Below are 26,648 nucleotides of genomic sequence, written 5' to 3'. Positions count from 1 at the left end.
ACTATGGAGTTTGAAAAGTTTTGACTGACGGTGGTAATATAGAAAGGGCTACTAAACGGTACGCAAACCACTCATAGGTGCATTATCTTACCTAGGTAGCTGGACTACAGGCTCGAAAGATAGGTACATATCGAATCAGGGGACAATTCATATTTAGGAAACAAACACGTGTGTTGTAGACATAGGTACCACGCTGCACTGAGACGACCCATGACAGGTAACAAGAGAATGACTGTTCATGTCCTGGTAGTTGTCCTATGCTTATACAGACACCTGTGAACAAAGGTAGGAAATGCGATTCTCAGTAACTCTGTCACATCTCACCCAGGTGAAGCACGTCCAATAAAAGCACGGGAACCAAGTCGGCAGCCGAGACAGACGGCCCGCAAGAGACAGAGAGGATGTTTGCTTTTACTACCTACCTAGGTAGGCGGCTATCTTGGTAGTGACCCAGCAGCGTGGACCTGTTGCACAGAGCAATATCTCTACCCAAGCACATGCCAGCGTGCCTCACACACTTGTAGGTAGCACCCTCGGTGCTAATTCGCTTCCCTATTTACAGACTGACCTGGTGCAATGTGCAAACTGACCGATCTGACCGATTTGACCATAATTGACCCCGCTCGTTCCTGCAGTTGAAAGTTGAAGTGGTTCCGCACATCTGAATGCCTACTTGAGTACCTACCGAGAGACGCTGTTTGACATCCACGTTCTGCCCTGTCCTGTTCTATAAGGAGGAGGAACTATCTACAAACGCCTATCCGGGTAGTTGCTATTCTCAGTCTCCCCCTTCCATACGTCACTGACATCTTCGGTACCGAGCTGCTTGTTTCGAGGAAGCTACTGCCTTAGGGCTGCCTCCTGAACTATACATGTCCACCAGGAGTGCGTGACCACCTTCCGCCTCTGCACATCATTTGGAGCGTCCCAGACGGCAGCATCGATGTATACCACTCCTTCCTTGCCCCTACGTCAGCCGCCTGCTGCAATCGCCGACTGCCAAAGAACAAAGCCCAAGAAAAGCAAGATGAGGGTGGCTCAGAGCTTGGTGTCTAACACCGACTCCTCCAGGGAGACATCTACGCCCCCCACATCTCCTACTTCATCTGGCGATGAAAGCCAGGCTGCAGTCGAAGCGATGCCGCGTCACCTCCAACCGATCAAGACCATTCCCTTCAAGCGCCCAGAGGTCGATCTGAGTGCCATGCTCAACATTGAGCAGATGAAACAGCTGCAGGTCCTCATGGGCGCCATCATGGACGAGCTGCAGACGCAGGTCCGTGACACATTCGATAAGATGACTATCACTCCAGTTGAGTCTACTCAAGGCATTGCCGCTCCCAAGGTCGTGGTTCTCTCCGTGCCAAATCCAGGCAGCGACAAATATCGGAGTCAGTATGGAGACATAGGCATACCGGTCGAGAAACCAGACTTCGAGGATTATGAGCTTCTGCTACAGATAATGAAATCCCATCCTTTCAGCAAGGATGCCGCCAAACCTAGGCCGATTTTGACAATCCCTAAATCACAAGATGAGGCCACGGCTTTTTCCAAGAAGACTGAGATTGACTTAGCAATGGCGAGTTTGACCGAGCTGAAGCGAGATGCCCTGGGCCACTTCGGAAAATGGCGCGGACTCGTCTTCAAACGCCTGCAAGAGATTATTATCAAGAATGGTGGCACCGGTGGCAACGTTGTTCGCCAAGGACCGCAACAAGCACCAGGTAATACCAGACGGGTCGGTTGTAGCACGAGAGGAAATCCTACCAGGCCGACTAGTAAGTTCTTCCTCAACGGCTGCCATGGGCATACATCGAGCTTTGCTTTAATAAAGCCTGACCCTCTTTCGCCATGCCTAAAGTCTCTATAAAGTGAAGTAGCTGACAACCTTGTATAGTACCCTTACAGACAGGCGAAGCGTCTAATGCCCAGCATATCCAGCTCTACCCCCCCATGTATACAGCACTTTGTAACCTCCCAAAAGAGAAGCGGGCCTTGATTCTTCATACGATGTTGTTGATGCTTCTAGGGCTCGATCAATACCCAACATATTCGCGAATTACACTGGTAAAGCTTGCGACTGCATTGGAAGTGCCGACATTTGTGCTGCTGCAGGATGAGTATCGAGTCTCTCAGGCCCTAGCCCAAATTGTCAAGGGAATTTCTGCTGAAGAGGTTGCCCAAAGGCGCGCAGAAGAGGGTAAACCGGCCAAACGATGGCGGGCAAATGGTCATTATAACTCTGGTGCCCCCAGTTTCTCCGATGTACTCGCAGAGCCTCTTGTGGATGCTGGCATTGGAACGGTCTTTGGAGGTATTGGACTTAGTACATCGACCACGGCGACTCTGTTGGGCGGCATTGGCACAACGGACAGCACCGTTCCTGTCGGAACCTTGTTTGGGCTATACGGAGCCCGACAGGGCGGCAAGACGATGGACGCGTATGGGAAAGACATACAAGATTTCGGGCTGATACCAATGCACGGCTCTCTCCAGTCCGAGTTGCTCGACCCAAAAGATGTACCAGCAGAGAATCGTCGCATGCGTGTTACAATTGGTATTAGCGGCTGGACTACCGAAGAGAATGATTTCCGATACCCTTGGAGTGTATTCGGACAATTGAACGAGGTCTATGCTCTTCGCTGGGAGCTTGAGGCTCTGTCCAAATTTGGCGGTGCTTTGCAGACAGTCATGAATAGTACCACTTGGATTACTGCCAGGAAGGATGCTGCCCGGCAAGATGGTAAGAGAAATTTGAGTAATATTTCAGTATATATGCTGACAGATTCAGTCTTTACTAGTCTAAAGACTTCTCACTGGCCGGAAACTCTGCTCAAGGCCAGCAAAGTCATGGACAACCCTTGGACGATTGCGATGGTTCGGGCGGAGAAGACGGGTCTCGTCCTAGCTGAGATCCTAACCAATAAAGTACAGGGAGAAAGGGCCGTGTCTCTAGTCGGATACGGACTTGGCGCCCGGGTTATCTACGCGTGTCTGACTTCACTGTCAGAGAAGAGAGCTTTTGGTGTTATCGAAAACGTCGTTTTATTTGGAGCGCCTTGTCCCTCCGAGATCCGCGTTTGGACGGCAATGAGGAGTATTGTTACAGGTCGACTGATCAACGTGTATTCCAAGAACGACTATCTTCTCGGGTTCCTTTATAGAACTTGTGCTTGGCACTTTGGCATTGCAGGGCTACAAGCCATTGTGGGCGTCCCGCGAGTTGAGAATATTGACCTTAGCGACAGCATCAGCAACCATCTTCATTATCAATATCACATCGGCGATGTTCTACTCCGGCTGCGCTGGGAGGATGCTGATTTGGCCGAAATCAATAAGGAGCTGCCAAAGAGATCGTTTGTAATGCAGCAAGATCATGACTTTGCGCTACCACTTAGAGGACAGAATGGGAATACCATTAAGGCTCCGAGGACTGAGAGAGGACAAAAAGACAGGGTTGCAAATAAGAAACAGAATGGAAAGTGGGTGCCGAAGGAAAAATCAGCAGGTAAGCAATCAAACAGCAAAACAAAGCAGACGCCAAACCAGGGCAACCAACATGTGCAAGCGCACACACATGAGAACTCCAAGCCACGCCACAGACAAGGTCGCATGGAGAACCAGCGCCCCATGAGAGCTCATCGCCAGGAGACCCAGCAAGGCTAGTTGTATGGTCTTATTGGAGATGGATATTGAACGTAGTAACGAGCACGTTATGTATAGTATATGATGATTGAATGAGTGTATGAGTGATGCGGGAGTATTTGAAAGGCGGCGTTAGAGAATGGGGTGGCCGGCTGCATTTATCAAGAGACGTCGGCATGGCGAATGTATAATTAGTATGTCTCAGCTATTGCCCCTTGCTTTTCAATAAAAGTGTTATTATAGTGCTTGTATTGAGGACACTTCACATATGCATTGAATGCTCACATAAAGTGAAGTTGACTTCTCTTGCGCCAACTACTCGTCGTCCTCCTCGGCGTTACGGGTCTTGGCTTGTAAAGTAGCAAGTCGCCAATTATTCACCCGGCGGTTTCGTCAGGCTGAGAGCCCGTCCCGCCACTTCTGACCACGAAATATCGCCCTACGGCCGTCTCGCTGGCGCCGCCTAATACATCCCAGTTCTCTTCTTCGTTCAGCATTGATTGTTTTTCATTCCGAGGCCCAACATTTCCATACAACTCCTCTCCTCCACCGCCTTCTTTCATATGTCCCCGCGCTAACCGCCGTCGCGGCCGCCTTGCGTGACCAACTATATCCTCAGCCTCTAGCGCCTCCCGCAGCTCCGCCAGCCCGATCGTTTGCTCGCGCAACCCGGCCGCAGTCTCGTCGCGGATGGCGCGCAGAGGCGTCACGCCGCGCGTGTCGATGTCTTGAATCGCGCGCACGAAGTGGAGTTGCGAGCTCAGCGTCGAGAGCATTTGTGCCTCTTCGTCTGGCGTGCGCGGAAGAGGGAGCGCGGAGAGGCGGAGGAGATGGTGTAGGGTTTTGGGGGTTATAGAGGAGGAAGAGGAAGAGGAAGGGGGGGTGCTACTGCTCTGTGGGAGGAGAGACCGGACGGACCAAGTTGGGCGCGAGAGAAGCGAGGCTAGGTCAGCGGTTGGCAGGACTGGTGTGGGTGGTGTGCGTGAGGCTCGGGTTAAAGTTGATGGTACTGCTGAGTAGTGCGATTTTCCTCTCGCTTGTTTTTGCGCGGTGCGCAGGGTACGGCGCAGGGAAGCCCTGCAGTTAATGCATATTGTTGTGTTCATGGTGTGCTTTGGATTATGGCTGTATGTTGGCTAGGTAGGTATCTTGTTTGGTGGATAGAGGTGGATGAAGGACCTTTTTTTTATCTGGAGTGATAGAGGCGGATGGAGAAAGGCGCGATGTCGGCCCCAGAACCATGTTGAATTTAATTTTGTCTTTGGGAAGGGTTGATCATCAATAATATTTTAGATAGAGATACCAAATCAATTGAATCCTGTACTTGTCGCAGAAAGGCTTAAATTGCATAGCATCTAAGGAAGTAATACCTAGGTATAATGTAGCAAAGAAATCTATAGAGCTGGTGGCTTGATTAACTAACTTTCTTTTGCAGAAGCACTCGGCGCCAAGTTGGCATAGGGTTTATTGAGATGACCGAGCGACGACAATCGCTAGAGAACTTAGTCCTTCGCCTAGATTTCACTCGTAGAATGAGTTCACTGCTTCTAGGCTACCTATATAATCTCCTACATGGCTGGCGTTCGGCGATCTGGTTACCTATCTTTTGTGGATGGGATGGTCAGTGGAGAGATGGTACAGAGCTTACCTCTCCTGCCGCGTATCCAAAGTGAGACTAGGTAATGGAATCAATTAAGGTATGGAGCAATCTGCGTGGGTCCGAGTAGCACTCTTGTCAGCTTTATCTTTGGCAGACGAGCAGATTCAACAAGGCGGTATTGCATTTCAAAGTTTTGCTGCCTAGTTGGCAATCTAGAGGATCTGCTTTGCTCTAATTGCAACCTGTCCTGCTATGTTAGTGTCGAAGTTTGTAGCGTAGAGGTACCCAACGCGTTAGTCGTTCGCCAACTTTTGAAGAGTAGATGTACGTGAATGACGAAACGTAACAATTTTTGTTTGAAGGTTTGTCTTGAGGGATCTGTATATTGCGACGGCTGTGTTAGAAATATATTGTATACCTACAGGTAGCGAGGATAGATAGTTGGACACGGCCCCCGCGATGTCCATCATCACTTGAAGCCTGAGTGAGGTGCCTTGTGAAAAGGAGCCTGGTACGTAACAGGGCTGAGACGGGGGCGATGTCATCAACCCTGCTACCACCGAGCACCTACCTCCAGGTATGTAAGGCTAGTACATAGTACACACTCCCACCTATTTGGTCGCCCCTAGCGCCTGAGACACCCCGCCAAACCCACTTCAACCTGCCTAGGTAGGTGCATACCTTGGGCTGACCTACGTATGTGTATGCCTTGAGACAGTTCTTCTGTCTTGTCAATAACACAAGCCTCTCTTCGCCGTAACAATTGCGCATATACCCTATTCATTGAATTCACCCTTAATCTACTTTCTTCAGTGTCTCATCATGGCCGGCGATCCCCGCGCATTGCTTCAAAAGGTTGGATCTCTTTCAAGCTGTCGTTCCCGCTCTAATTGTGCTGATGATCTCCGGGTGTAGGCAGACAAGGCCCTCGCCTCTGCGAGCGGTGGATTCAGCTTCTTCGGTGGACGCGAAGACAAGTACATGAATGCCGCCGATCTTTATGTCGAAGCCGCCAATGCGTTCCGTATGCAGGGCCTCATGCGAGAGGCTGGTCTCGCGTTCGAGAAGGCCGCTACCATCCAGGCTCAGAATCTCAAGGAACCCGACGACGCCGCGAATACCATGGTAGAATGCTTCAAGGTACAAAGGGAATCTTCATCTCGTCCTCCAGGATTCTTCATCTAACGAGTCTCCAGGTCTATCGCAAAGAGAACCCCGAGGACGCTGTGAGGTGTATCGAAGTCGCCATCAACCAATACTGCAAGAAAGGAAACTTCAGGCGTGCCGCTCAACACAAAGAGAACGCAGGCGAGGTGATTGAGAATGAGCTGGGTGACAGGAAACGAGCACTCGAGTTCTACGAGCTTGCTGCTGGCTGGTACGAGTCAGACAATGCTGCAGCGTAAGTACCTTCAATAACAGTAAAGCTGTGTTCTCTACTGTCCCCGCGCGCTAACTACTGTGTCTAGGCTTGCAAATAAGCTGCTATTGAAGGTGGCAGATCTTGCTGCTTTAGAAGCAGATTATTACAAAGCAATTCAACACTATGAAAAGATCGCAGAGAATGCCGTCAATAACAATTTACTGCGTTATTCCGTCAAGGATTATTTCTTGAAGGCGGGTATTTGCCATCTGGCAACTGAGGATATGGTTGGAACGAACCGCGCGTTTGAAAAGTACAGAGAGATGGACCCGGCGTTTGCCAGTACACGAGAGCATCAGTTACTTGTAGACCTTGCTGGGTCTCTAGAGGCACAGGATTCGGGAGACTTTGAGGACAAGCTGTTCCAGTTTGACCAGATGTCTAAGCTGGACAAATGGAAGACGGAAATCTTGCTTCGAATAAAGAATAACATCAAGGAGGAAGACTTCGCATAAACGGACAACAAAGTCAATATGGAGTTTACGGTGGGATTTGGATCATAACAATTACCGGGGTAAAGAACCTATTATAAGCAAGCGTTACAGTCTAGTGGTTGACTGACTATCGTCCGTATCAATGGAAAAAACTGACCATACAATCTTCGCATACATTGGACTTTGGGTGCTATGTGCAGATCATTGACATCCAAACTTTCTGGTTAGGAAACATCGCAAGACGCTACGTTCTTCGCGCAGGAAAATGTATAAATATATCTTGATAACTCATTGGACCCCTAATGTCCATTTGTGATAGATGAATTCTAATGCCAAGGTGCATGACTGACAGCATGCTCATGGTGGGGGAGGAGAAATATGGGGTTGCCTTGCGATAAGCTACGATAACACTTAGAACCCGAAAAAAATCCAAAATCTCCCAGTTACGATACCTCAAGAATTCATCTTCGAGGCCTTGGACAAGTCTGCACATTGTGCTTGAGCTTTTCAATATGGCTACTCTAGAGGAGAAGCTGGACAAGATAAGGTCTCCGAACCTTCAAAGCCAACAGCAGGTGCGCAACTATTTCTCCCGCATGTCAATCAAATTGTACACTAACCTCCTTCTCTCGATGTAGACTGTAGTTGTTTTAAAGGCGGTTGAGGAAACGCTGAAGGAACAGAAGACGACGCCCACCCCGACAGCGTACTTCGCTGCGCTGCTGGCCTTGCTGAATCAGTCTATTGAGGGCAAAGGCAATAAAGAGCTCACCTCCCCTATTATATACTTGCTCGACATCGTCACTCCCTTCGCGCCCCAACCTATACTTCGAGCCAAATTTACCCAAATATTGACACTGCTCGCCCCCGTTCTCTTGTTAGCCGGCGCAGATGCCCCATTATTGAAACCTTCAATAGGGTGCCTCGAAACTCTTCTCCTTGCCCAAGATTCATCAGCATGGAAGTTACCCACTAGCGAGGTCAGCCCGCGCAGAGCTGTCGCAGGACTTCTTCATTTGGCACTGGATCCCCGGCCGAAAGTACGGAAACGAGCCCAAGATGCTTTGCGTAAAGTTCTCAAGAATCCGCCGCCCAGTCCCTCGCTCGACCACCCCGCGTCAGATCTATGCGCCGAGACGGCTATGAGCAGTTTGTCTGATCTAGCTGCCAAAGCTGCCTTGTCGAAGAAACAGAGGAAATCCTCCGCGGGAGACCACGATCCGGCCTTGATACATGCTCTTCAACTTGCAAAGACAATAGCCGTAGCTTGTGGAGGCTGGCCTAGCCGAAATCTTGAGTCTTTGTGCGAGCTTTTGCTTAGCATCGCCAAAGGTGGAAATGAGCACATGACAATGGCTGTTTTTGATATTTTTGAGATGATATTTGAGGGCATGGCTGATGAAGTCGCTTCGGCGAAACTTCCGCGTCTCCTCGAAATTATCTCCGAAATGAGACCCGCTGCTCACGATACCCAACTACTTCCGCCGTGGATAGCGATTTTATCCCGTGGATACGACGTGTCTGCTCAGATTGAACCCGAGGACACATTTCAGAAACTACCCGACTTGTTCGCAATGATCTCAGAGTTCATGGATTCATCTTCACACAACATTCGAGTCTCTGCTTCTGAGTGCTTGATCTCTTTTGTTGCAAATTGTATACCAGATCAGGTCATTATTGAACCTTCAATCTATGATGAGAAGACACTGGAAAAAATTGCGAAGCTTGCGGAGGGCCTTATTAGTGTAAAGTATCAGGCCGCATGGATGGAGACATTCAACGTCCTCGGCGCCATATTTGATACTTTGAGGTGGCGGGCTGAGCCTATCATGCGCAATGTTGTACGAACCATTGGAGATATTCGTGGTAATGATTCATTTGTGGGCAAGAAGCAAGCAGACGAGGTTATCGGTAAGGCTATCCGCGCAATGGGCCCGGAGGCGGTTCTGTCAGTCCTTCCCCTCAACCTCATCAAACCTGTTAAGGGACAGGCTGGCAGGGCGTGGATGCTACCCATTCTACGAGATTACACATGCAACACCAATCTTCAGCATTTTAGAACTGAGTTTATACCATTAAGCGAGGCCATGTTTCAACGCGTACTTGATCACGGTGAAGCTGCGAAAACAATGGAGGTCAAGATCTACGAGACTCTCGTAAATCAGACTTGGTCCATTCTTCCTGGTTATTGCGATCTTCCCCTAGACTTGACTACGTCTTTTGATCAAAGTTTTGCGGAGATGCTCGCCAACCTCCTATACAAGCAAGTCGATTTGAGACTTGACGTATGCCGAGCCCTCAGATCGTTGGTAGAATCAAACCAGGCTATTGTTTCTATTGTGGATGAGGATAGCTTGCTTCTACAAAGCAGGGTGTCCAAGGCTGACGCGCAGAAAAACTTGGCCTACCTGGGTGAGTTTGCTGGGAATCTCCTAGCTGTTCTATTCAACGTCTACAGTCAAACGCTCCCTCAATCTCGAGGGCCCATACTACAAACGATAAATGCATACCTCAGTATTACATCCGAAAACGAGTTAGTTGGGACTTTTGATCGGGTCAGCACAATGCTTGCCACAGCAATCAACGAGAGTAGCAATGGGGAGACTAAGAACAAACCACAGAATTCACAGGATAAGATGCCCTCAACAAGCCAGACACTTATGGATTTGGTCATTACCATGTCTGCGTATCTACCACGTCAAAGCTTCGGTGCTCTCTTCAACATTGCTTCCTTGATCATCGTAAAGGACGATGAGCCCCAACTGCAGAAGAAAGCATATAAGTTAATACCAAGACTTGCCGACTCAGACATTGGGAAAGTTGCACTTAGAGAAAAGCATGCCGAGCTCCAAAACCTCCTTCTCTCGAGTGCCGAGAAGGTTTCAGCCCCAGCTCGACGAGAACGACTAGCTGCTATGGCTGCCCTGATTCCCTTCATCCCTGATGAATCACTTCACTTCATCCCCTCCGTTCTATCTGAGGTGGTAATTTGCTGCAAAGAAAACAATGAAAAAGCTCGAACAATCGCATACGACCTTCTAGTGACTATGGGCCGGCGACTGGAAGAAGCCAAAGGGAAACAGATTGATAATAGCAAAGTACCTCATATGCCAGATGATTCACCATCTGTATCTGCAAGCATAGAAGAGTTCTTCACCATGGTTAGCGCTGGGCTTGCAGGAAGCACGCCACATATGATTTCGGCCTCAATCACTGCTTTAACCCGCATCCTATACGAATTTAGAGAAGTGGTCAATTCAGAAGTATTAAGCGATCTTGTACAGACTATGGATCTCTTCCTGACCTCAAACAACCGAGAGATCGTGAAGAGTGTCCTGGGATTCGTCAAGGTCTGTGTTATCAGTTTACCAACAGAGATGATGCTTCCCCGGCTGCAAACAATGGTACCGAATCTCTTGGTTTGGTCACATGAGCACAAGGGTCATTTCAAAGCCAAGGTCAAGCACATTGTGGAAAGAATGGTTCGTCGCTTTGGCTTCGAACCTGTCAACAAGTGCTGCCCCGAGGCAGACAAGAAATTGTTGACCAACATTCGCAAGACTAAGGAGCGCAGCAAGCGGAAGAAGGAGGCTGCTAAAGCACAAGGTAACGAGGACGATCAACAGAGCAGTAAACGACGCGGTCGCTTTGAAAGCGAATATGATGAGGCGTTATATAGTAGCGATTCCGACGCATCTGAGGACTCCGATGTCGAAATGGCTAGCACATCACGCAAAGCTAAGAAGGGGAACGACGCATACATCATGGAAGACGAAGACGAGCCGCTCGATCTGTTGGATCGCAATGCACTAGCTAGCATTTCATCCACCAAGCCGGGCAAGATACGCAAGGCCAGCAAGACGAAGATGAAGACAGACATGGACGGCAAGCTCATCGTAGGCGCAGATAGCGACGACGCAGATGATGATGCCATGGTCGTCGATACACCCGGTGACGAAGATACTAGCGGCGTAGGCGCCTATGTCGCGGCACTGAAGGGCAAGGACGCTGGACGCAGGGGTCGTGGTGGACGCCTCAAATTCTCCAACAAACGCGGCCAGACTGATGATGAAGACGAGGAGATGGATGTTGACGACAGAGAAGTTTCGACAATCAAATCGCATGTAAATAGAGGTAGGGGTGGCGGTCACTTCCGTGGAGGACGTGGCGGTGGTGGCATGCGTGGAGGCAGGAGTGGCAGAGGCGGCATTGCGTCTGGTAGACGCGGTCTCGGCGAGGACAAGAGGCGGGGCCCAGCGGGTGGCTTTGGCAGTGGGAAGGTCTTCAAACCAAAGTCGCCCGGTAGGAGGTAAAGGCTGGATGACTCTCGCTTCACCAATTTGATACCCACTCTCGCGTTTCCATGAACTGGTATTAAGGAGAAGCTATAGTGACAAGCTGCTTATCATGACCCTTTTTTTTATCGGCGTTGGAGGGAGTGTTCTGGGACGACAAAATAGATCAACGGAAAGTTTAACCAGTGAGGAGCTCAACTAATTGAAATTGAGCTGTGTTATTTCGACTTGCTTCTGATCACGTCTGAATACACACAAAATAGCGAGGTGATAGAAGTTTATATATGGCTGTATGACGGCTATAAAAATATGAATTCCTTCGGATAATACAAAAACAAACCAGTCGAACTCCTCTTTGCTCCGCTAGAACGCCCAGTTCATTCATGCCATCAATATCTGAGGCACCATTACACGAAAATACAAAGTGTTTACTACACGAATGGCTAGCCTCTAAAAGGATCTAGGATAGTGATGCTTGGTATGATGCCGCGCGACATGTTTATTAGCTTTGGGCTTCTTCCCTCGCCCCTTTCTTGAGTTGGCTTCAATAGAGCTTGGTGGATAAAGAATGTGTGTCACCTTGAGGACGTCCATCCTTTACCTGAACTTGGCAAAGATGACGGCGAAGATGAGTATTACGAGGACTGTAATGATGGCGACTGTGATCACCCGATTTGTAGCCATCCTGATGAAAAAGCGAGGACGAGTCAGTGGATCAATCGTATAACGTGATAAAGGGTGGGAAAGTCATTACCTACGCGCCATCCCCCTCAATGTCTTGACGCTGCGATCCACGTAGCCCTCGCTCTCGAAGAGCATCTCGCCAGTGTGCTGGATGCGCTCGCGCTGCGAGTGCAGGTCGGCAAGGGTGGCGGCACCGATGGCCTCAGTCTCGTTGGCGAGGGCTTGCGAAGATCGCAGACGCTGCGAGGACCGGTCCAGCCGGTCTGTGCCCGCAAGGAGTTGCTGTCGCTGCTCGAGCTGGCGGTCGCTCGCGCTAGCATCCGGGTCGTCCGTGTACCGCGATCCGAACAGCGCCGCGCGGTCGTCCGCCAGCGTCTGCAGCTTCCGCTTCGCCTTGTCGACGTCCGTCTCGAAGTTGCGCAGGCGCGTATTGACTTTGCCCCGGCTCGCGGAGGGGATGTTCTGCTTCTCTAGACGCATCTGGCCCAGCTGTACGGCGGAGCCCTGTTAGCAAGTGATTCGGGTTTTGATGAATTCTGGACTAGGGGAGAGATGTTGCGTTTGCGTACCAGTTCCTCGGCCTCTTCGAGCGCTCGTTCTGCCTGATTGACGGCTGCTTTTCGCGGCTCGCCGTTTAATTCCGGTATCTGGTCGAGCTTCTGCGTTAAGTCGGCCTGCACAAGCTTGAACTCGGCCTCGTAGCTGCTGAACAGCTCGGAGCCAGCATCGGTGTCCAGAGGATTCGCCATATTGTTGGATTGAATGTTGGATGAAGTCGCGGTTTCCCTTCTGAAACCTGAAGGTCGTTTCAGGGAAGGATGAGGTTCGTCGGCTTCGGTATTTTGATATTATATCACTAATTTTCTTATCTCATTCGATTCGCTGTTCGGGCGATTCGTCGGACTGGGGTCGAAGATGAAATGTTGCTGCTTGCTGGGAAGAGGCTGGATCAATGATTGAGGTTGCGTAACGCCAGGTCCAGGCACCGGCAACTCCAACTGCGATGTACATAGTACCTTAGGTAGGTAGATCTAGTCGAGTATATGTACCTAAGTACCGCGGACGGCACTCGCCTGCCAGCTCCAGCCACACCAGCCACTTGCTACTACGAGGGTGGCCTGTGCTTTTGGCCCCGTCAAATATAAGGCGCCGTGATAATTTTGCGCCTTTAGAATATGTTTCTCTTCTTCTCCATTATGAAAGTTGAAATACCCCCGAGTGCAGTTATTAGGCTCTGCGTTCTCACTCTTCACGAGCGCAGAGTTGTATTAGCCGGGTAGACGAAAATATGGAGCTTTAAAGAATTGAATATTAGACGGTGGTTTTCGGACCATCGCCTCTGAGTATTCGGTCCCGTTGAGCCTCGACATCTCTCAATTCAATAACTCGCTTGTTGTGGCTGGCCTTCTGCGGGATTCCTTCACTTCGAATTGAGTTTCCCACGATATTGTGAAGGTTTTGTGATGACCCTAGACAATGTTCGATTGTTCTACGCGCTTTATATCTCGTGACGCCTCCTAAAAACAACTGCTTTTCTATGCATTCTATTTCCCCATCTAGCGATGATTACAGTAGGCAACTACTACTAGGTGTAACATGCCGATATGGCTGGTCTGGGTTTCGGCACACCTACTTCAATTGTATCATTGTATATGGGCGATATTGACGTCCGAACCATACACATTGTAGGTATGAGTTATTAGGTGCACCAAGTCCTCCTCTTCGTATACAGGCTCGGGTACACAAGAGAGCAAAAAGAGGAAAGGCGCAATTATCGTCAGCATTGGGCGGACAGTGCCTAGGTACCGTCTTAGATTCTGAGTGATGTTCGGCGATTTGGAACCGATCTACAATCTGCACTGGGCTAGAACTGCTACGCCCCCATATCTCATCCTGTCACCGACCTGGTTCACATTGTCTCACTCCTTCGTTGCAATGCAAACATCTCTGTAAAAAGAGCAGGCAACGTCTCTTCTCGTCTTCTCCGTCTCTGTCCGTCCTAGCTTTACTATTCTAAATACAGAGTGGACCGAGCTATCCACCCGGATTGCGTACCGTACCATGAGAGGATACCGTCAGGACCATCACATGTAAGTACCTTTACGTACAGCAAGATGAACCGGCTGCGAACGCTTCCTTACCGCCTACCTATGCGCCGAGGATAGGTGGGCACAGGCTACAGTAGCTCTCGCAATATAACTCGCACTGCGCTGTTGATTGCACCAAAGCGCGCCACTTGTATCCAGAGACCCCCCATCTGTTGCATGAGTGTTGTTGGTTGCTGGTTGCTGGCTGGCAATATTGGCGTGGCAGCTAGTTCTAGGTTGGTTTATATACGCAAACGTCATCTCGCTCGCTGTCCTGTCTGCTAGCTCCCCACCAAGCAACCGCAACCCTTCAATTCAAGCTGCTGAGACACAGACATACCAACCTAACCAACCCCTTCTGATACCTTTGCTCACTCTGACTCTTACGCATGCATCTCTATATATAATTGTCGGGAGCCTCAGACTCATCGCTTCCGACATCTACCCCCTCCTTTGTTCATAGTATATTGGAATATCAATGACATTATCCGTTAATTTTGTGCCTAGGAAAAAGGTTGCCATTGTCGGCAGTGGCTCAGCGGGAATAGGTGCCCTGTGGGCTCTTAACCGGACACATCATGATGTCTACTTGTACGAGGCCTCCGACCGTCTCGGTGGACATACGAACACCGTCGAGTGGAAAAGGGGTAAATTCAGAACCTTGGTCGATACTGGTTTTATCGTTCTAAACACAGCAACATACCGTTAGTAAGCTACAGGTGCTTCCTTGGGATCTCGACTAACACCTTCAAAGCCAATTTCATCAATTTTCTGAAGAAAATCAATGTGCCGACCGTTGCAACGCAGATTACTTTTGGGTTCTCACGGGATAAGGGGAAATTCGAGTGGGCGAGCGACAGTTTGGATGCTATCTTCTGCCAAAGACTAAACTTATTTTCGCCAAGGATGTGGAGGCTGGTCTTCGATATCATCCGCTTTAACAAGTTTGCTTTGGACCTTTTGAGAGAACCAAGAAATGGTTTGGATGACTCTTGTTCACCCGAAAAAAAGCTGGAGACCATCGGCCACTACCTGAAAAGACACGGCTATTCCGACACCTTTCGAAATGATTATCTCATTCCCATTACGGCAGCTATGTGGACTACGAATCCAAACATTTGTGCTCTGGAATTCCCTGTCGTCACACTAGTCAGGGCCATGTAGGTTGTATGGTTATGCTTCCCAAGACTTCAGTGCTGACATTAGAAAATCAATTAGGTGGAATCACCGGCTCCTGAGTACAGTTTCGACAAGACCAGACTGGGTGATATTGGAAAACGGTGCTAAATCATACGTAGATGCGGTCATGAGAGGGTTTCCACCAAACCATCTCTTTTGCAAGACTGCGGTTAAACACTTGTCCAACAATGAGAATGGCCAAGTGCAACTACACCTGGAAAACGGCAAAACTGAGGTTTACGACCATGTGATTCTTGCCGTTCATGGGGATCAGGCCTTTCAGATCATTGCTCCTTCGGCCACTGAGGAGGAGAAGGCGATCATGTCAAACTTTCGGTCCTCGGAGAACACCTGTGTCCTCCATTCTGATATCTCCCTTATGCCTAAGCGTCGAAACGCATGGTCATCGGGAAACTATCTCACTTTGTCTTCCCCTTGGACGGGAAAAGACCTTGACCAAGTCTCCCTAACTTATAACATGAACATCATACAGCATATACCCCGCAAGGCGTTTGGCGACGTATTGCTTACTTTGAACCCCATCCACGAACCAAGAGCAGAGACAGTACAGGGGCGGTTCTCATACTCACATCCTATATACACGCCGGCCGCTGTTCGAGCACTTGAGCAGCTTCCAAAGATTCAAAACAAGCGTGGAGTCAGCTATGCTGGCGCATGGACTGGACATGGTTTTCATGAAGACGGCTTCAGCAGCGGACTACATGTTGCCATTTCGCATCTCGGCGCTCGTTTGCCTTTCGAGTTCATAGACCCCACATCGAGCCACGGAAGGCAACCTGAACTGAGTATAATAGATTGGTTATTGAGAGTTATCATTCTCCTCATACAGATATTCCTCATAGATCTCCCGGATAGAATGTTTAGTGCGACGAAGGCTCGTATTTCAGCCAGAGTCGTGAGCATTAGCAAGAGGTTCACGCATACGAAGTCGGCATAAGTGTATAATACCTCGCCTACCTTGGTCCTCGTGGATTACATTGGATTGGAAATAATAGTATCAACAATTACTAGGTTTAACTATATCAAAGTTAGGCTGTTATAACCTTTTCGCCTTGAAATGTGAAATGAACAACCATCTGTATCAGTTTCTGTAGTTGATCAACATCCTCGGGTTATAATACACCTGAAATATAGGTAGTGGAGGTTGTGCACCGTTACTGCTGTAGTGGGCCTGAAGGTAGCTTCATGACATCCCCCTGTAATTGATCCGCGCCTCCATGCTAGGTAGCGTAAATCCATGCCGCAGCTTTCCAGGTTGCGACAAACATCTGACTGGGTCCAACTCATTGGATCAGCCCACGAGCTCCCCAACATCCCAAACCTCACCGCGCAGCATGAATTCTCTCCCCCGAATCCCGTGGAGAGTCCTCCGGTCCAACGCCTCGTCCTGGGCATGCACGTCATGTCGTCGAGAAATTGCACAGGCGAGGCAATTGCCCGCACGAATGGCTCGTAGGCCAATCTCGAATACCACGACAGCACGACAACAAACTGCACAGGCTCCGTCGATGGACCGCTTGCGCGAGCATTACAGACATAAGAACCGGACGACCATGTATGCCAATTACCACCTCCGAGACACACATTAGAAAATAGAGTAAAAATGAGAGGGAGAGGCTCATCATGTGCTGTGTAATAGGTATTACACTCTCAGTATCATCCTAGGCACTGTCGCATTCTCGTATGGTTCCGTGCCTATGTACAAGATGGTTCGTCTCTCTAGTCTACTTCACCACACGGCTACTTCACCTGACGGAAGATGCTCACCAAATTGCCTGCCGACTGCACTGCTGCGATGGCTCCTAAACCCATGATCGTACAATTTCCCCTTCTAACATATGCCTCTGGGAATAATAGATATGCCAAACAACAGGCTGGGGTGGCCAACCGATCAGAGCTCCCGGACACGGAGGCTCATCGTCAGATGGGGACCAGGCCTCGCGCTTGATACCAGTCAAAGACGCGCGGCGCATCCGTGTGACATTCAATGCCTCAGTATCGGACGTGCTGCCGTGGAAATTCGTACCGCAACAACGCGAGGTGCGGGTGCTGCCCGGGGAGACAGCCCTCGCCTTCTACACGGCGACAAACCGCAGCGATAGCGATATTATTGGGGTGGCAACGTACAGCGTGACGCCCGCGCAGGTGGCGCCGTACTTTAGCAAGATCCAGTGCTTCTGTTTCGAGGAGCAGCGTCTCAATGCGGGCGAGACGGTTGACATGCCTGTCTTCTTCTATCTTGACCCGGATTTATTGGATGATCTGAACATGAGGGGAATTAACGAGGTCACGTTGAGCTATACATTCTTCAGTAAGTCATATCATATTTCAATTTTCAATTTTTTTCGTTTTATGCTTGATAGTCTGGATCTCATGTCTTTATATGGGGTTGACTAAGCTAATCTCCTTCTCTTCTTTTGCAGAGGCTAAGTACGATAATAACGGGAAATTCAAGAACTTCCCCACGACATCATCATAGACTCTAAAAAGCAAATTCATAATGTATATTATGCGTATCTTTTGACATGGTCACCAGATATCTCTCTATGTATAAACACAACACCATGATTTCACGAATTTAAGAATTCATGATGCCCTCTTCTCTGGCAGCATATGAACCCTAGATACCTTTCCTACATGCAACCTCGTGTCCCCTGGCTGCTCTCCCTTGAACAGCGCGCAATTGATGTATATCCCACCTGTTTTCTCGTTATTCTTCTGCCCGTCACTAAATAAGGCACTTGGCGACGGCGATTTGAGATCATATATGTACAATCTCTTCTCCATTCCGGCTGCCATTATCAGAATAGCCGTGAACTCACTTCAGCCACAGCGCCTGGCCCCAAGCCATACCACGTAGCTGCCAAGTCGCCGCCCTTGGACCCTGTATGCGCATGTGGGGCCGCGATAGGTCCCGACAGGGATACGAAGCTACGTCACCCTGTGCCACTGACTTCCTAGGAAGTCGGAGCCAATATGCCATCTGCCTAACTACCTAACTACCTAGGTTAAACCACTCCTCAAGTTTCGCATTTGCGAAAGGCCAACGCTGCTGATAACGTGTCTCTGACACAGCGCTCTAGAGCTGCGAATAAACATGGCCTCCTAAATCACACTCATTGCCAAAGTGATACCTTTTTCGCCTCGCCATAGACGCACACGTTATACGTACCCCACGTCCTCTCCAAACCTATGTTCCCTATACCACGTTTGACCTCTTTCGAAGCTCGCAAACGCAATATTAACTCATCGCGGACGCCCATGTACTCAGTCAAACGGACCTAATACCACCATACCTACTGCGGAACCCTTATCCTTGACAATTTCTTGCTGTTCATCCGTCTATCAGAAAAAACCTCGAGTCAACACGACAAGAACACCATGGACTTCAAAAGAGCCACAACTCGCCTCCGCCACACCTTCGCCTACCCCTCCGACACAACAACCACATCGCCTTCATCCTCGCACCACTTCTCCGACTCGGACTCCGACGGCGCCGGCCCCGCCCTCGACGAGCAAGAGCAAGAAGAGCTCATCCGGTCCCTCGCGGAACAAAACGCCGCGCGCAACGCGCAGTTCCGCATCTTCCTGCTCACCCTCCCAGCTATATCCACACTGCCCTATCTCATCGTGTTATACAGCTCTCTATCCCATCTCGTATCCCGGACAGGTAACGAAGGAGGGAAACGCACGTCGGTGGCAGATATATGGATCTCGCTCCTCGCGCTCTCGAGCCTCGCTTCCACGGCCTGGACCCTCTGGTCCCTGCCCCCCGGCGTCACAGGGATCCGCGTGCTCGACGCATGGGTCGGGTCTTCTTCTTCCACCACCACTCATACCGACTCCACGACTACATATCCATCCTCTTCTTCTTCGGGGTCCCAACAACACGGTCTTCTAGGCGGCGCCAACGCGCAGCGCCGCAGACGCGCTAGTGCCGCGAGTTCGCAGCTCTTCTTCTGGGCGCAGCTCCATCGCTCGCCGCTGCAGCAGTACCTGCCCTTCCTCAACATCGCGCTCTGCAGCCTTCTGGTCCTCGCCGGCCTGTTGTCGTCGCGCCGTTCCACGGCTGCTGTTACCCGCCACTGGGGTCATGTCGGGCTTGCTAACTTGCCCGCTCTCATATATGTCGTCGTTCTGATCGCTAAGATGCTCATGGGAAGCATCGATCCAGAGAAGGAGCTGAGTGCCCTGCGGTACGAGTACAAAGGGGCCTAATATGTGTAGATCGCTGAGAAGACAAGAATGAATGTTCCAATGATTTGTTAGCTAGCGATGTAGTCATAGTTGATTATAATAAACCATACGAGTTATGTCCTTCAGAATGCCTTCTACCTTGAGCCGATGAGTTGCCTAATTGTTGATCTATCGCCTTATCGCCAAGCACAAGGACAAAAGCCCAAACGCGAGCTCGTATCATGTACAGTCCACAGCTTTATCTTTTTTCCTTTTATGTCATCTTTTGTGTGCATGGTGGTTTCGTTATCTAGGACAAGTGCTCTTCACTATCCTCTCCATGTAAATGGCAACTGCTTAGTCCCTGAATCCTGGGTATCTCATGTTCCATCTATCCGCTAGACACATTCCATACTCCCTACTTACCTATCAGATTTTGTCCTTGCAAGTTATAACGAGATACTCGGCTTGGCAAGCAGAAGGATAGTTATCTCCAAACAACCCGTTTTACCGAGGAGTACTCCGTAGCTGTAATTAGTTCCAGGCAGACTAAGGTAGTTCGCCTATACATCGATGGATTCGTTAAATCGTAAGATGCCATTACTCTTGAGAACGCCATCTACACCTTTAGGAACTCGCGGGAATGGTTCTAGATGCGTCTGGTGTTGAGTGGATTGATCGACCACGAGGGCAAGCCCATGAGACTTGATGGCGTCTACCAGGGCCGGTACCATATCCTATGAAGCGTGTTCTGTCAGCGTTTTGCCTTAAATAAATAGTAAGAGGTGCGGAAAAAGAAAGCAACAGTGTGGTAACGCGAGCAAGGTCACTCACTAGTAGTCTACCACTACAAATGAGGCCCATAAGGTTGTTGTTCTGTGCTATCCTCACAACTTCCTTAACCGAAAATGTTCTCCTGCCACTGCTCTGGATCACGTTTGGTGCCAGCATCGTCTCTTCTCGTCCGAGATCATTGCAGAGGAACACCGGAAAGTTTGGTTGTTTCCAATTGAGCGTTGCGCATATAGTGGGGTTGTATGAGCTAAAGACAACAGATCGCACTGCGCTTGGGGTTGATAATGTTTTGGCTCGTTGTTCTCGTGCGTGGTCGAAAACGATCGTCAGAACGGCGTCTATAAAGCTGTTTGTATCCATTGCTGGATTAGTACCAAATCTCTTCTCATTATCCTCTGACGGATAAAGAATCTGGAGGTTAACGTTCATTGAAGAAGGAAGCACGGATAAAGCCTTTTCGACAGAAATCCCGGCCGTCGAGAGAATTTGGTGAACTTCAATTATGTTTTCTTGACCATAGGAAGATACCGACGAGAGAAGTGTTCGAGCAGGGCTCGTTGCTGTTACAGCGGTAAATTCATCGAAGGTGAGACGGGTTAATGGTATCTCGACTAAACCACAATGGATCTTCCACGTTGGCCAGACGACAGGCACGCCGTCCCTGGTGTGCTGGATATGAAGTTGGACGAACTCCCCAGATAAGCTTGATCCTGTGACAAAAACAGTGGGGTTGTGATCGAGTTGGCTTGTAGCTTTCCAGTATGTTTCGAAGTCCGTGATCTCCAACGGAGCTCCACGAAACGGTTTGATCACTTGGGTGTTGAAGGTAATCTGCCCTATAGCCCGAAGTCGTGGGTCAAACAGAGCCAGGCAGCATCGACCTGAGCTCATCCAAGATGATCTAAAGGCATCAGGAAGAGCAACCGATTTAGCGATGATTTTAGCTCCATAAGTTGGAAACACATCAAAATCGAGTGTGAAGGTGTCCAGATTGTCCACCTGGAAGGATACAAGGCGGGTATCTTCCTGGAAGGGTAGAATGATGTTCTTTGGTATGAGATCCGACAGCTTAGAGGAAATAGTAAGTCGGGCAGCAGGGTATTTACTATCGTGAAAAAAGTTGAGGGGCTGCTGTCCGTTATCCTCGAAGCTGATCTGCACAACTGTTTTAGTATCTAAGAAATTGTGGCCGTATCGACGCAGTGGGATAATAGGAGGAGGCAGTTCTAAGGCAGGGATTGCGTCGACATCTAGTGACATCGGAACAGGTCCGCCACTGCTACCAATAGGTGCTAGTAATGAAGCTTGCATTGCCAGAGGACTCTCAGCTTTTCCCTTCTGAAAGGGTGTGAGAAGCTGCATACATGTCAAGTGCCCCTCCCAGGCCGCATAGTACATTGCAGGCAGATCCTTCTCATCGAGGATATTCGGATTTACACCGGCACTCAGTAATTCCTGGAGACAAGGGACATTGCCTTCGCTTGCAGCGTGAACTAAGGGTGTCCATCCATAGAGCTTGTCGATCTGATCCAAATCGGCCCCATACTGCTTTAGAAGACGAAGCAGTCGCGGGGTTTGTCCAGACCGGGCCACAAGATGCTGGGGGTAAAGTCCCTCGGCATCAGCTAATATACGCGCGCCGTGTTGCAACAGCATCTCTACAATCTCTATTGAGCCATGTTCGCAAGCTAAGTTCAGAGGGATGTGATCTGTCTCTGAGACGGGGTCTAAACGGGACGAAGCACTCAATAGCAGCTGGACGCACTCCATGTGGCCGTGAATGATAGCGTGGATCAGCGGAGTGAAGTTATCGTGATCAATCGTGTCGATTGTCGAGGGATTTGCTACACCGCTGTTAGGTAATTTATACGATTTCGTATAGATAAATAAGATGCGTACCTTGGAGAAGGGCTTGGAGCATGCCTAAACGCCCGTGCATGCTTGCATAATGGAGAGGCACCCTGCCATATACATCTGTTCTGTTGACCTCAACACCTCCTGAGAGGCCAATTTCCAAGACAAATTGATTGCCATATATTGTCGCCTGGTGGACACAATTTCGTTCATTGATGTCGTCTTCAGATTGGACATCAACCAGACCGGTTGCCATCAAGATTTCGAGCGATGCTTGTGGAGCTTCATGAACAGCGGCAAGAAATGTACGTGTAACCCTTTCCCTCAAAGATATGTCCATTGCAGGTGCTGAGTTTGAAGCAGTCTGCATCCTCGACAACAAGTCCCGTAAAGAATCCAAATTCCCGGAGATAGCGGTATCCAATAATAGGCTGTCGGCATCGCTTTCGTCGGTTCCAACTAGGTGCTGGCTGCTCACTATATGCTGCTCCGTCCGCCCTTCGAAATTGACATGATCGCCATCTGCCCAAGCGCCTAGCTCTTGCAGGCTTGTTGTGGCTTGGTCGGAAAGTTCGCTGATAACAGTGGCGTTAAAGAAAGGTTGCACTTCTACAGCGCGAGAAAGGTACAATTCTTTCGTTTTGGATTTGGATGTCTTATCCCACTTCTTGAGAATCTTAGAGAAAGCTGTGCCATTGATTTCAACAAACTGCTGGAGCTTGTTCAGATCATTCGCAAATTGCTGGAAGCCTTCCTCAAGGGTAGTGAATTTCGCCGACCGTCTAGAGACTCCTTGTCTTGATTTTAGGACTTTCTTCTTATCTATCAGTGTCTTCAGTCGAATTTTAAGCTAGAATAGAGTCAGCATTACAGTATATAGTGTGGTGTAGCAATAACTAACCTCTGCCTCCTTTTGGAGGTAAAATACATTGACCTTCTCTAATTCACGCTCCTTAAAGACCATTAGCTATTGACTAATCATCAACTTTAGACAAAGTAGAAGTCTAGTCTTACTAGCTGAAAGAAGAATTTGGCTTTATTCGCTTGTAGGGCGACCTGTGTGTCTAGCGTCCCGAGAGGAGGATGAGGGTCATTTTGGGCGCTGAGAGTTGGAGTGGCGGAGAGTCGTTTGATAAGCTGGCAACACCGTTAGTATTATTAGGGTTGCAAGTGAATGACAACTCCATCAAAGTCTTCAATACACCAAGGAACAGAACTGGTACAAGAGAAGCTGGCTACACTATGCCATAGTGTATTTTCTTCGGGATAGGATTTTGTGTTTCTTTCTTCTTCTTTGTGTTGTAACGAAACACACCTTCTTGAGTGCTTTATAGTTGACGAAGCTAGCAGCATATTCAGGCACCTCTAGCTGACGCTTCTGGATCTGTTTGCCAAACTTCCTGGGGTAAGGTATTAGTTACTGTCATAGAAGTCCAGAGCATGATCGCTGAGTAGCGAGCCAGCCCCTCTTTTTCTTCTCCCTAAAAGGACGATTGACTTACATGGTGTCGGTCCAGGGGTACGACCTTTATTGCAGCTCTATGCTTTCTTAGGAGCCTTAAATTCCCCCCCAAACACCGAACAATGCCAGTTGGGTTATATGACAGATATTTGTAAAGCGCAACTGAGCCAGAGTGCAGGTAATGGGCGGCGCCAGATAAGATCGGGATAGTGAATCTAGAGAATCTCGCACTGATGTCCATCTACAGTGTCAGAGTATATAGTAATTTCGACGGCAACGTCGCTAATGTACTCGCTTAGGATATTGTGTCGGAGTTCGTCTGAAATGTAGTCGATTCAGTCTACAACTTAGCTGAAAAGAACAGCGTCGTTTTGGAGAATAAGCAGGCCCGGACGAAGCAGCTCAATAACAGAAGCCGGCAGGGAAGATGCCCAAGGAGGGGTTGCGAAGAGCCAGCTGGTTACGACGGTTCTGGCTATAGAGTGGTAGCTTGAGGTACGGAGGCATTAGAGAGTGATCGTGTAGATAGGTAGTATTTAAAACGATGAGTGCAAACAGGGATGCAGCATCCGACGAGGGTCATACCACACCCTGAGGATCACAGGATGCTATACAGTATTACCCAAAGCGGATCCGAGGCTACACAAGATAGCTAGCGGTACTCGCGGTGCTATGGGACTTGCGGTCGGTTAGTTGACTGGTTGGCTGGTTGGCTGGAATGACCGTGTGGCAGCGTAGTAGGGATGTAGTATGCAGATAAATGTTGACAAGCCACCTTAAGATTGGTCTCAGGGCGCAACCATGGAGGAACTGAACAGAATTTCAAGAGTCACGGTGACTCGTCTAGCCAGCTACTAGGCACAATATCTGGCACTCGGCGTGCAATTACCTAGAAGCAGCAGAGCTGTGTGAACGTTAGGGAATCTGGAGAGTCACAATGACTAAGAATCTCGGTGGTGTAAGTACACCTGATGCTGTAAGCGGTGGGGTGGTGGTGCTGCGGTTGGCAAAGACGAGAACTGCAAGGGGAAATGAGCCGGAATTAATATATTCGGCCGTAATGGCAGCAAAGGCCAACAATAAGCCAACAATAAAGATGTGATATGTTCTGTAGAGGGAGAGGGCAGTATATTTCTTTACAGCCAACGTGGCCATGGGTGTCTGGTCTTCCAGCTTGATTGGAGCTGTCCAAGCCAGGGCGTGTTCCGATTCTGGGGAATTGAAGGCAAGCAACGGGTGGGTGGTTCAGAACTGGGAATCAGACACTCACAGCTCAAGCGTGGGCGTAGTGATAGCCACGCGCATCAGAAATTCGGCAACATGTCACCTAACACAATCTGTAAGGTGTATCGGGATGGTTGAAAGCGCAGGTCAAAGGACACAATGTGAATATATTCGTGATCGATGGCCAGACCCGTCCGAAGTCCCTGTGCGAATGATGGATGGATGGCGGGGTCGATTATCGTGCTGGATCCATTCCACGATAGCTCCGCGCTACGACCTAATTCTTAGCCTACGGTCCCTCATTGCTTGTGCCCATTGGCGACTCATCCCCGGACATCCGTTCTGGTAACGAGGTGAGAAGTGCTGGCCTTCCCGGTACGCAACAGAATCTTGCAGCCCAGCTCCCGTCTCACCTTGGTTTCCACATCCAGGCAGGGAAACTTTGAACTGTTGGATGAGGCACAGTACTTCACTGTTTGCAGTTCACGTGTCCGAGAGTAACAGCAGTAGGTACTGCCTAAGTACAGTGCAGGTATAGGTAGTTAGTTGCGCTACCGGTGCACTAATGCCGGCGCGTTGGAGCACTCGATGCTAGCACGGGTCTGCACGGGCACCCAGCGCTACCTGTTTCGTACAAGCTTTGTTCCCGCCGTCGAAGAGCTGCTCCCAGCTTCGACTAATGAGAAGCTCGGACGCGACCCCGTGGCCTGAACATGTCCTGCATGAGGCTGGATGTCTGGCTTCGAGAGAGTATCCTTGGCTTGGCTCTTACGTCAGGCCGGTGCGCAGGAGGACTTCCCTGTCGATTTTGTCGTCTTGGCAAGGCATCTCTCCAGAAAGGGGAATTTTCCCACCAATTACTCCCGATATCTCCGGCATGATATGTACCTGTATAGGTACCCATGTACATAGTGAAGCTGTGTAAGTATCTTCTGATAGATAGGTACCCGAACCCATGAATCATCAGATCCAGAACAAACAGAGCTTGCTCTACATAGTAAATATCTCTGAAAACGCGGCCTAGCCAGACATCGTCCTCATTGTCGTGCGGGACAGGAGGTCTTATATCAGTTTAGGGCCAAGCACATAGGTCAATTACAGAACGTGGTGTAATCGCGATACAAATGTAACATGAATACTGTCCCGAACTCCCTGGACGAGACAACTATTCCTAGACAAGCTGAGACATATATACTAGTGCTTTAGGTACATTTAATATGATCTTCAATATGCACTTATTCATTAAATTATTTATATTTCAATACATCAATTCTCCACTATGAGGAGAATATTGCAACTTATATGTTGCTATCAACCTACACATATAACAAGGGCAGACATTTGGGCTTGGAACTTGATGCTATTCAGATTACAATGATCAACTAGGGCTGCATGAATCCATAACCAACCAATTCCTTCCTGGCTGTTGGTGGCTTGACTCGACTCTATATACAACTAGTCTGCCAGCCCAGACCGCCTAAGTCTCAAGGGCCTGTTTCAAGAAGCGAAGTTTGTATAACCTCATTTTCTAATATTGCCCAACATTGCCTGCATAGTCTAACGGCGTCGTTTTTGACTAAAGTGTGACATTGAATTGTGCTATTGACTTCCTTATACAGATACATTTCTTTTTACTATATCCTTCAAGATTGAGGGCACGGACTGGTCGCAGAAGATGCCATAATCTGGATGACTGAACTCATTTTAATCAAAGCCGGTTATTCCTATCCGTATCTGTTACAGCTACCTATATTGTACTAGTATTCTAT

General features: G+C 49.1%; 8 protein-coding genes across 8 annotated transcripts; 5 read left to right on the top strand and 3 right to left on the bottom strand.

Annotated features, from left to right (window-relative positions):
• Window positions 1-1,138: 1,138 nt before the first annotated feature.
• On the top strand, window positions 1,139-3,666 carry F5B22DRAFT_635318 (DUF726-domain-containing protein; the record flags this gene model as incomplete). Its single annotated transcript, XM_047977119.1, has 4 exons — window positions 1,139-1,345; window positions 1,487-1,724; window positions 1,898-2,743; window positions 2,792-3,666. The coding sequence occupies 4 exons, from the start codon at window positions 1,139-1,141 to the stop codon at window positions 3,664-3,666; spliced, it is 2,166 nt and encodes a 721-aa protein (XP_047832322.1).
• A 142-nt stretch (window positions 3,667-3,808) lies between these two features.
• On the bottom strand, window positions 3,809-5,006 carry F5B22DRAFT_76976 (uncharacterized protein). The gene is made up of 2 exons (XM_047980555.1): window positions 3,931-5,006; window positions 3,809-3,859 (listed from the first exon to the last, which is right to left on the bottom strand). Exon 1 carries the CDS (start codon window positions 4,749-4,751, stop codon window positions 4,023-4,025), a length of 729 nt encoding a protein of 242 aa, XP_047832321.1. The 5' UTR covers window positions 4,752-5,006; the 3' UTR covers window positions 3,809-3,859; window positions 3,931-4,022.
• An 852-nt stretch (window positions 5,007-5,858) lies between these two features.
• On the top strand, window positions 5,859-7,540 carry F5B22DRAFT_600333 (alpha-soluble NSF attachment protein). The gene is made up of 4 exons (XM_047974510.1): window positions 5,859-6,100; window positions 6,161-6,385; window positions 6,442-6,647; window positions 6,715-7,540. Exons 1-4 carry the CDS (start codon window positions 6,068-6,070, stop codon window positions 7,121-7,123), a joined length of 873 nt encoding a protein of 290 aa, XP_047832320.1. The 5' UTR covers window positions 5,859-6,067; the 3' UTR covers window positions 7,124-7,540.
• F5B22DRAFT_600331 (NUC173 domain-containing protein) lies at window positions 7,541-11,682 on the top strand. Its single transcript, XM_047974509.1, has 2 exons — window positions 7,541-7,677; window positions 7,741-11,682. Exons 1-2 carry the CDS (start codon window positions 7,615-7,617, stop codon window positions 11,413-11,415), a joined length of 3,738 nt encoding a protein of 1,245 aa, XP_047832319.1. The 5' UTR covers window positions 7,541-7,614; the 3' UTR covers window positions 11,416-11,682.
• F5B22DRAFT_600329 (t-SNARE) lies at window positions 11,683-13,146 on the bottom strand. Its single transcript, XM_047974508.1, has 3 exons — window positions 12,651-13,146; window positions 12,152-12,570; window positions 11,683-12,082 (listed from the first exon to the last, which is right to left on the bottom strand). The coding sequence occupies exons 1-3, from the start codon at window positions 12,828-12,830 to the stop codon at window positions 11,995-11,997; spliced, it is 687 nt and encodes a 228-aa protein (XP_047832318.1). The 5' UTR covers window positions 12,831-13,146; the 3' UTR covers window positions 11,683-11,994.
• A 1,500-nt stretch (window positions 13,147-14,646) lies between these two features.
• Window positions 14,647-17,847, top strand: F5B22DRAFT_635313 (amine oxidase; the record flags this gene model as incomplete). The annotated part of the gene is made up of 7 exons (XM_047977118.1): window positions 14,647-14,872; window positions 14,923-15,328; window positions 15,387-16,263; window positions 16,664-16,923; window positions 17,008-17,077; window positions 17,226-17,679; window positions 17,792-17,847. The coding sequence occupies 7 exons, from the start codon at window positions 14,647-14,649 to the stop codon at window positions 17,845-17,847; spliced, it is 2,349 nt and encodes a 782-aa protein (XP_047832317.1).
• A 902-nt stretch (window positions 17,848-18,749) lies between these two features.
• F5B22DRAFT_635312 (uncharacterized protein) lies at window positions 18,750-19,586 on the top strand (the record flags this gene model as incomplete). The annotated part of the gene is made up of 1 exon (XM_047977117.1): window positions 18,750-19,586. One exon carries the CDS (start codon window positions 18,750-18,752, stop codon window positions 19,584-19,586), a length of 837 nt encoding a protein of 278 aa, XP_047832316.1.
• A 260-nt stretch (window positions 19,587-19,846) lies between these two features.
• On the bottom strand, window positions 19,847-24,400 carry F5B22DRAFT_76731 (uncharacterized protein). Its single transcript, XM_047980554.1, has 7 exons — window positions 23,696-24,400; window positions 23,509-23,593; window positions 23,208-23,330; window positions 23,095-23,145; window positions 22,239-23,043; window positions 20,379-22,183; window positions 19,847-20,281 (listed from the first exon to the last, which is right to left on the bottom strand). Coding segments are annotated over exons 1-7 (3,045 nt in total). The 5' UTR covers window positions 23,698-24,400; the 3' UTR covers window positions 19,847-20,107.
• Between the last annotated feature and the right edge of the window lie 2,248 nt (window positions 24,401-26,648).

Source organism: Xylaria bambusicola (assembly GCF_022495145.1).
Source record: "Xylaria bambusicola strain CBS 139988 unplaced genomic scaffold F5B22scaffold_13, whole genome shotgun sequence".
NCBI classification, from domain to species: domain Eukaryota; kingdom Fungi; phylum Ascomycota; class Sordariomycetes; order Xylariales; family Xylariaceae; genus Xylaria; species Xylaria bambusicola.
The sequence above is the reverse complement of the archived record's forward strand: the minus strand, read 5'-3'. Positions and strand labels throughout refer to the sequence as shown.